Below are 10,098 nucleotides of genomic sequence, written 5' to 3' on the forward strand. Positions count from 1 at the left end.
TTATGCTGCTCTTTGTCTTTCGTGTGGAAGTCATCAAAACGCTTCAGAAGAGCAGCAAGGCTTCTGTCCATACGGGCAACAGATGACTCCAATCCTGTAAGCTTGGTGGTGGAGGCAAGTTGGGTGGCCTCCAATTGCCCAATCTTGTCATTGGTCACCTATAAATCTTGATCAAGTCCTTATGTATGCAGCTGCACTTGCCTTGTAAAATGTTGAATGCCCTTGGTGCGAGGAGATTGTGGCCTCTTGTTAACATCCTCTGATCCTAACATGGTTTAAAAGACAAGGGCAACAAGAAAACAAGTGAAGAAATAAAAGCCCTACAGCTATTAGGATGTAGCTACTGCAAGGCGCTCACTCTCAACCTGTTACAAAAGCTCTTACCAATTCTTACCTTGCTCAATAGGAGGGAACGGCAACCAACAAGTCTGCAACCGTGGAATGAAGTGTATCGGTGCCGCAACAACAACACCTGTCAAGCTGTAGTCGAAATATGTGGAGCTATAGGTGGATTGAAGCAAGGAAGTACTAGCACCACGTTAGTCACAAAAATAAGCTGAATAATCGTTCAACGGTGGTACTATGCTGGTCCTAGCCTAGACCGTGCTAGAGACGCGAGCCTGGGCACAAAGGAGGTCACAACACACCACCGAAAACAATGGAGAAGCACAACGAACAGCCCCCTTTTTTCTTTTTTTCCTGTTTTTTTCCTATTTTTTCTTTTTTTCTTTTTTTTCTTTTTTCTGGGGTTCCTTAAAACTGATTATATAAACAAAAAGACTTCACAAGAGTCACACACCACACAAACTTTTTCCGAAGGACAGGGGTATTCTGGTAAAAAAAATATGCAGGACGTGGAGTGTTTGAGTATAAGTAGGACTACTGCTGCACAAAGATGTACTCAAATTTGGACTCACAATAGCAGCCAGGTAGCTGTCAATTCAGACTAAAAACCGATTCCAACTCGAACTCAACACCACGTGGGATTCGGTCTCTAACTCAGATTCCTACTCGGTCTTGAACACAAGGATGTATTCGGATTCAGCCAACAGAAGGTTTATATGTTAGCACATGGCTGTGACTAGAACGTGACAAGAACTCAAAACTCTAAAGGACAAAAACTAAGACCAGCAACTCGACACAACCGATGTAGCCGATGACTCAACAAGCCCTAACTAAGCAGTGCTAGCAAAGGCTCAAAGGGTTTATAGGATCATGGGTAAAACTAATCTACTATATTTTTTTTGGTTTTTCTGGACTATAGGAAAAATTATAACGAAGGATTGGAAGACTCTCACTGATAAACCTTGCTCTGATTACCAACTGATATGAACCTGCTAGGGTTTGTTCCCGATCTTTCGATGAGAGGTGTGGGATAACTCGATTGATGGGTGGAGACGACGTTCACGGCCCGACTACAGCCTTCCAAGCTGTGCCTTAGCAACCGATACACCACCTCCAATGGCTACCGCGATCTTGTGGAGCGTGTCACCCGACCACTAGGGCACTCGTCCTGTAAGCAATCGAAGAACTAGCAAGAACAAGTATAGCAAGTACTTAATTACTAGATGTAGATGAAAGTTTCAAACTCAATCTCAATTAAGGTGGGGTTCCGAAGACAAGAAAACGGGCGGCTGATCTAGCACGCGCGCTTACAAGCAAGTAGCGAGAGCTAAACTTGATCTAAACAAAACTCGACTATTCTTGGTGGCGGCTAAGGAGTATATGAAGGTGGATGGATGACCAGGGGGTGTAGGGGTCGTTCTCCAACCCTAGGACGCGTCCCTAATGGACCCAACTTGATACACGGCCCATTGGGCCAAACTAAGGTGACGCAGCACCTTTGAACAGATAAGCTCTTAGTAGTAATTCAGTCATTGCGGCCACCTCAAAACAGATATGGACTTGATTCTAGATCCATATGAAAATAGACTTCATAAGGATTCGATGAAGTACTTGAACGCCCCAATCCGAGTCCGTATGCGATCGTGGTGACCATCACAAGTTGGAGCTGTCCTAGAGTCCGAATTCAGCCTCCGTGAATCCTTGTCCCTTTCGGTCCTCTCCCTGGTTCCTAACCAAAACAAGAGTGCACGCGTCTCTATGTTCCAAATATGATGGACAGGAACTCAAGAGTGAACTTACTTGATAATTAATGTGACGAGCATGGGCGCGAGTAATAGGACCAGAAACTGGTACTCGTGTCGGCGTGGATGTATCATTGGTGTTGATGTCCTCATCAGAGACCGATAGTCTAATCTTGAGCGCCAAGTGAAGGCTCTAGTCGAAAAGATGTTGGTGGAGAAAGGACTGTCTACGATGGAGCCACAGACACCAATAGGGCTGCCCAGAGAACTGGCGGTAGTTGGCAGCCCTCCGGATGTTCCCAGCAGTCAAGGTTCCAATGCAACCGAAACCCCCATCGATCGTATACGGGCGCCAACCAGTTGTAAATTGGTGGTTCCGATGGGCAGGCAAAACGTGATCATTGAGGTGGCAACGGGCATAGCACATCCTCCAGGCGGCACCTGGCACAATAGGGACATCCCACAGGACTACACTCGGGTCGAGGTGCATACCGTGAAGCCCGAGTTCATGACTTGGAAGATAGAACACCCTACTCCCGAAGGGCTCGTGTTACTTGAAAACATCATGAACCAGTTCATCTTTTGGCACAGACGGGATATTGTATTGACCGAGTCTTCACCAACTCTGACTGAAGTTCATCCTCTAGAGCGACTCGTCGAGGACGGGGAGGTATACTCACCGGCCCATGACCATGACCACCACACGCTAGAGACTTCTCCACCTCATACCGAGCAAGGGCATGATGACATGCCACATCCTTCTCCACCTCGTATCGAGCATGGGCATGATGACATGCCACGTCCTTCTCTAGCTCGTACCGAGCAAAGGCATGATGAGATGCAATATCCTTATCAACAAGCGCAGCTAATACATGAACAATAAGTGTCTCATGAACAGCAATTGCCTCGTGAACAGCCGATACGTGAAGAACAAGTGGCCCCTAGAGCAGGTGATGCACAAGTTGACAAGGACGTGCTTGAATGAGAACCTCAAAACAAAATCTCAATCAAGATAAGGCCATCGTATGTGGGCATTAATGACATCTCGTCGGTACACAAGTGGATGGCTCATGACCATTTCAAGCCTAAGAACCAAGTAAAAGAATTCAGAGCACCAGCTTCTGAGGAGGGCACCACTAGCAAACTGCACAAAGGGTTTAACAAGTATCCAGCTGTTGATAACCTCAAATGGTCAAATAATTGCCCGGATAAATATGAAAAAGGCAAGAAATTCCTACCAAACTGAGTCATATAGTGCTTGCCACGTGGAATGAGAATGTTCCATGATTGGTACTTGCGTGCTCAGATAACAGAACTAGAAATCTTACAAGCATGAATCCCTGCCGGCACATTTGGAGCCCCAGGTGGGCAAATTGCCGTTGAGTTTAAGGATATCCAGGCATGCTTGCACCTCTGACGAATGGAAATGAATCTGATTCGCATATGGTGCCTGTAAGTCCTTGCCCTCTCGATATGATATGAATGTAATCTTTTAATTTTGTTGTAACTAACCCGCACCGTGATTTGTAGAATGCAAGCGGACTTTGTGAAAAAGAGGCAAGCTCTGAAACACGGGTATATAGACCCTTCACCTATAGTATCAACAAATTTTAATTACCCTAAAGAGTGGAAACTAGATTGCAAAGAACTAGGAGCTTGAAAGACACTTAAGAAGAAAGAGGACATCAGGAACAAAAAAATATTGGAAGAGTCCCTCAAGGTTGCGGCATACATTGCCCTATGTTTTAAAAATCTTCAACAACACGATAATATATGGATACCATACCACTTCAAGTAAGTTCAATTGTATACTTAGCTTTGTTCAAATTACTTTGTTCGATGCAAAAGAGCTTATGTGTTCCTTCTATGACTAAATTCATGCAGCGATCACTGGATTTGCATAGGCGTCTGGCTCTCACATAGCATGGCATGGGTCTTTGATTCAGCGGATTTCCCAGTCGAGACATACAAAGACTTTATAACGATTGTCAAGACGTATACATATTGACAATCCTCATTTTAGCTACTATGTTTGTATACATACTTGTAAGGTTCAATGTGGGATACTAACAAGTTGCATTTACTAAAACCATTGGAACAGGGCATTCAGGCACTATGTCCAGGAACATAAAGGGAGGCATCATCCAAATAGGAAGGAAAAGTTGTATGTCAAAACTCTATGTGCGGTAAGTGTCATTTACTTTGGTACTTCATATATTACATGTCTGTCAATAGCATTACTTAACATCTCCATATGCAAAACACACAGTGCCCCAAGCAGAAGCCTGGGAGTCTACATTGTGGATACTACACATGTATTATGATGAGTACCATCGGTGGCTACAACAGAAACCCCAATCTGGTAAGTTTGAACCTCTTCGCTCGTAGTATGAAAAGTTTGCATATGTTGTGATATAGTAAACCTAAACTTGTTCTTTTGTAGTTGGAGAAAGATAAAGACACGAGAAGGAACCCATACAAGGATGACGAGCTCTTAGAGATGGTCGGCGATCTTTGCAACTTTATAATGGACCAGATTGTGTATCATAAAGGCACTTACCATCATCTTCTTTCCAACTTAGGTAGTAATCCTTTGTACCAACACCTTCGGGAGACTGATAGGTTAGCCCTAGGCCGTTGATGACAATGTGTACTTGTGGTATGATTTGGATCAGACTTTGGAACTATTTGGACTTTGTTTTGCATAAGGACTTGTGGATATCTTAATGTACTATGTTATAATGATGGACTTCATAATGGACTATGTTGTAATGATGGACTTTTGTGAATTATGATTTGTGATGATGGTCTTGTGTTTGTGGATGTATATATGTATATTTATGGCGGTCAGATTCGAATTTGAATTATATATATATATGTGGTCAAATTTGAATTTGAATTATTTATTTATTTTTGCTGGAAAATCCATTGTAGGGGCGGTTCTTGATTGAACCGCTCTTACAAATACACACAGTAGGAGCGGTTGGTGATACAGCCGCCCTTACAGAAGTCCACTACAGGGGCGGCTGATATTACCAGCCGTCCTTACAGATGGCACTGTAGGGGCGGCTGAAAACAACAGCCGCTCCTACAGAGGCACCCTCTGTAGGAACACCCTGGGAAGGGCGGCTGACGTAGCCGCCCCTACAGAGGTCGTGGTTATGGAGGAGTGGAGTGGAGGGTGGACAACTGGAGGGAGCGGGAACGGAGGAGGCGGAGGACCAACGGAGATGCGAGATTTACGGCAAAAGGAACACGCCATGCAAACTAATTAATCATTTCCGTCAAAGCTGGTTGGTACATGAACCAACGGAGATTTATGGCAAGAAGAACACGCTTTGTTTATGTTGGTTTTTATAAAAACGTAGGATTAGATTTCTGTATAACTCGGTATTCTGAGTTTAAAGCATCTACAAGATTTCTCAATAATTTCTTTCCAAAACATTAAAATTTTCTAACTTGCCAAAAATTATTGAGCCATCTTCGACTGTTTTTAATAATTCATCTTTAGATCATCTGTAAGAGTCTTCGTAAATATCACTCTCTGAATTATCACGTAGAGAATTATTTGCATAAAAGTCTCTTTATCTTTTCACCTTTCAACATTTTTTCTATATCTCACGCGCACTCTAGATAACCATTCCTGTCTTCTATCTTTGATTAGCGAAAATCCACGGTAGAAGATGACTATATTTGGATCTGTTGGAGGGTAGTTTTCATCAAAATCTCTATTTCCAACATTTAGTAAGGGTATAGAGAGTCTTTTAGAGATTCTCTTAGATTCTTTCTCTCTTGTATATTTGCATTATGACATGAACCTTTTCTACTCTTTATTTTTTCACACATCCTTTCACCTTTAGATTGGCGATAATGCTAGGTATAGGGCGTCCATCCGCCTGGACGGTGCTGATAGTGGGCCGCGACGCAGCCTAACACCGCTCATCCACTCACCATCGCCCCCAACCGTTCTATAAAAGAAAAACTTCTTATCCCTTCCGCTCCCTCCTCTCCACCACATCGCCTTGTGGCTGCCACTCCGTCCGTCCTATCCCAAACGCGGATGCCACTCTACCTCGCTGCTGCCGCACACCTCATCCGGCACCGCGTGCTTGCCCCTGTCACGAGCGCTTCTCGCCCCCTCCCGTTGAGCGCGCCGCCCGCTCAAGCGAGCCAAGACCGGTGGTGGTGGTGGTGGTGCGCGCACATGCCGCTGGTGCTAGTGCACCAGCCCCGCTGAGCCAAGCCCGCTGCTGGTGGCGGTGGTGCTCGTGCGCCACCGCTCGCTGCCGGCTCTGACCCCGACTAGCCCGGCCTTTACCTCCCCGATGTTGCAGATGTATGTTTCAATTGTTTTAGACGTTTCAGATGTATGTTGTAATTGTTCTATTTTGATGTTGCAAAAGTAGATCGGGGCATGTTGCAAGTGTTTCAGATGCATATTGCAAGCGTTTGTTCAAAATGTTTCATTTGTTTCGAGACGTATGTTGCAATCGTTTTTATTTAAATATTGCATATGTTTCACACATATGTTGCAACAGTATGTTCCAAAATGTTTCTGTAGTTTCTGTCTTATGTTGCAACAAGTGGTTTCATGTTGTAAGTTGCAAGTGTTATTTTTTTTGGATGTTTTATGTGTTCCATACATATGTCTCAAGTGCATGTTTCAAGTGTTTTATCTGTTTTTCAGATGTATGTTGCATTTAATTTTTTTTCATGTTGCAGGTGCTTTATGTTGTTCGGCCGGGGGGGGGGGGGGGGGGGGGGGCTAGGGGCAGGTGGACGGGTGCTCCAGTCGGGGGCACGCTGGGCCCGACTCTCGAGTGGCACCCCGCGCGGAGAGAGAGGAGCGGGTGTGGGGAACGAACGGCGGACGCAGATATGGGGGCGGAGTGCACGCATGGGGCGGGGCAAATCCGAACCAGGGTGGGGCGATTGCGGACTAGGGCGGGCGGTGTGGGCGTCCTGACACGCACGTCCGTCCGGATATATCCGCATGAAAGATTAGAAGGTGGGATTAGAAACTGTTGGAGATATGTTTTTTTCATTCTTCTACGCACATATATTCACGTGAAAGATTAAGAGGTAGGATTGGAAACTGATGGAGATTTTTTTTTTCAATTCTTGCTAAAAGTTCTCTCGGAGATGCTCTGAGCACCGGCGTGTGCTGTCAAGCGAGCGGTTTCCGTTGCTTGCGAGCCGGACGGAACGGAGTGTTCGTGCAGGCCGTTTACCCTCTAGGGCACGCAGAGACAGGTTTAAATGCCCAACATCCCGTAGACAAGTGTCCAGATCTAGAGGTTGTTCAGTAGTAGTGCACTGCACATGGAGGTTTGTACTTAGGCCAGTCTGAATGGAGATTTTATAGAGTTTTATAGATATTAAATATGCTGATATGGCACTGTCTTGATAATGAGAGAGAAGATAAAAGTTTTATGGGGATGAAACTCTTCTGCACTGTTTCCAAAATATGGGTGTGTTGGAAACTGGGAGATGAAATTTTATCTCCCAGTTTCCAACACACCCATATTTTGGAAACAGTGCAAAAGAGTTTCGTCCCCATGAAACTTTCTCTACTCCCATGAAATTTTTATCTTCTCTCTTTATCAAGACAGTGCCATATCAGCATATTTAATATCTATAAAACTCTATAAAATCCCCATTGAGACCGGCCTTAAATGCTAACCACCTTGTTCAGCTCCTAACTCCTTTGATGAACACGAGTGAGATGCCGAGCTGTGGACCTCAACATATAGGGAGCCGCAAGGTATGCTGTATGCATGCACTGACTCGATGCCAAAGTACTAAAACTCTGAAGCCTTGCTCCAACCTACACGCACCTCACAGGCAACCAATTTCAACAAAACATGACCAAATTGACGGATCATGAAAATGTACTAAGTAGCAAACAAAGCTAGATCTTTAGAATCGTCTCTGTACCTTGTCCCTGACCCATTGTGAGGATCAGGATCCAAGATCTGAAGAGACGAGGCCGCAGCAAGTAGAATTGCATCATTCCAGCAAACAAACAGGCAATGCAATCTGATACATATACATGGAGGAAACGGAGGCAACGAAACAGAGATCGATACGAGCATAAATAAACTGGATGGATCAGAGACGAGTTGTCAATCAACCCAAAATCAAACAGTGGCAGCACTAGCGCACGCAGTCATGAATTCTGGATCCAGGGACGCTGTTTATTCCTGCATTATCATCCACTACCATTACACATACACTGCGGAGGAAACCTCAATCAACTCACAGAGTCACCGCCGGATCTCGCGGCGCCGCGGCCAGATCGAGCAGCCCACACGCAGCCGCCGGCGCCGGAAGCTACGCAGATCAGTTGGCGGCGGCGGCGGCGGCGGCCTCCTCCTCGGCCGCGGGCTTGAGCTGGAAGGCGGTGACGGGGAAGGCGCGGCCGAGCCCCGCGGGGGTGCGGAACACGATCTTGGTGCCCGATGGGCTGAGGACGATCTCGGAGATGGTGACCCAGATGAGGAGCTCCTTGCTCTTGACCCCGGCGAGGCTGTGCATCCGGCCGGGCTCCACGAACGCCGTCACGTCCTTGTCGTACCACACCTGCTTGCCGATGGAGTCGAAGGTGTGGGTCACGCCGGCTGCCTGGCGGAGCCACACGAAGCCCGTGGAGCGGTTGTACCCCACCTCGTCGAGGGTGGGCAGCGGGAGGAGCCCGTCGGGGAGGCCCAGCTCCACCATGAACTCGCGGGACTTGCGCGTGCACACCTCGCGCCCGGCGTGCACCTCCGCGCCCGACCGGTGGTCCTCGATCAGCTGCGACGACATCTCCGCTAGGGAGCAGGTGGTTTCTTGCTTCTTCCTGTGGCTTGGCTGTAGGCTTGGTTTTCTTGGATTTTGGATGCTTGCGGGAAGCAGGAGCAAGCCCGGTGGCGTGTTTTATAAGCGGAAGACCGGACGGGGAAAAGGGCACTCCGTTTCAACTGGGCAAACGTGTTTGCGGGCTGACGGAGACGGGATCACGGGAGGACTAAGAGCAGCGGAATCAGAGCCCTAATTTTTAATTTGGGTGTTCTGCTCTATTTTTGGATGCTTCATTATTATTATTATTATTATTATTATTATTATTATTATTTGCTTTCACTCCAACAGCAGCACCTACATTTGGGCCCCCAAATATATTTATGTACACAATGACAAACAGGACCAGAACAGGACCAGCTCGTCATTCTCTATTTCTTCTCCCCTTTCCTTCTTCCTCCTTCACGCGACAAGAGCGCAGCGCAGACGCTGCGAGCGGGGCGGAGGGAGCTGCGGGGCAGAGGGAACGGTCAACGGCGGTGGTGGACGGTCAGAGCCCGCTCCCATTGGCGGCGGAGGGAGCTGCGGACGGCTTGGAAGAGGCCCTACCGCGAGATCCGTGGCCGCGAGATCCGCAGGGTCGGAGGTAGGAGGCCGCGCTTGGGGTCGGAGGAGGCCGCGCTCGTCGTCTCCACAACGCGGACGGCTTGGCGGAGGCCACGTACAGCGTCTCCATGGCATGCTCGGCATCTCAATGGCGCGGATGGCTTGGAGCAGGCGCGTACGACGTCTCCACGGTGTGCTCGGCGTCTCCACGGCGTGGACGGCTTGGAGGAGGCCGCACTCGAGGTCGGAGGAAGGTGCGTCGGCGTTGGGCGAGGACGAGCGGGTGCGAGCACAGGGGGAAACTGACGCAACAACCGGATGGGGCCCGGGTGTTGGGCCAACGGGAATGGGGCCTGGAGGGTGAATTTGAGTGCCCAGCTAAATTTCAGGGTCCTAGTAAGGATCCTGTTGGAGCAATTTTTTTTTTGTCTAATCCCTCATATTTAGCTATAGAGACTTAAGTAGGGCCATGCTAGAGTTGCTTTCATCATCATAGTTTGGGTGCGTTACTAATGCTAGGAGTGCTCCAAAGTAGGAGCACTAGATCTGATTGCTCTGGATGGGTGATAATTTCAACGGTTGAAATTAATAGCAAGGATTTCGGTGGCTCCGTCCCCAGAAAAAT

At 47.4% G+C, this 10,098-nt stretch overlaps 1 protein-coding gene across 1 annotated transcript; it reads right to left on the reverse strand.

Annotated features, from left to right (window-relative positions):
- Positions 1–8,177: 8,177 nt before the first annotated feature.
- On the reverse strand, positions 8,178–8,993 carry LOC136533079 (uncharacterized). The gene has a single exon (XM_066525651.1). It carries the CDS (start codon positions 8,892–8,894, stop codon positions 8,430–8,432), a length of 465 nt encoding a protein of 154 aa, XP_066381748.1. The 5' UTR covers positions 8,895–8,993; the 3' UTR covers positions 8,178–8,429.
- Between the last annotated feature and the right edge of the window lie 1,105 nt (positions 8,994–10,098).

The sequence above is a fragment of the Miscanthus floridulus genome, unplaced genomic scaffold (genome assembly GCF_019320115.1).
Source record: "Miscanthus floridulus cultivar M001 unplaced genomic scaffold, ASM1932011v1 fs_784_1, whole genome shotgun sequence".
Classification (NCBI taxonomy): Eukaryota; Viridiplantae; Streptophyta; class Magnoliopsida; order Poales; family Poaceae; genus Miscanthus; species Miscanthus floridulus.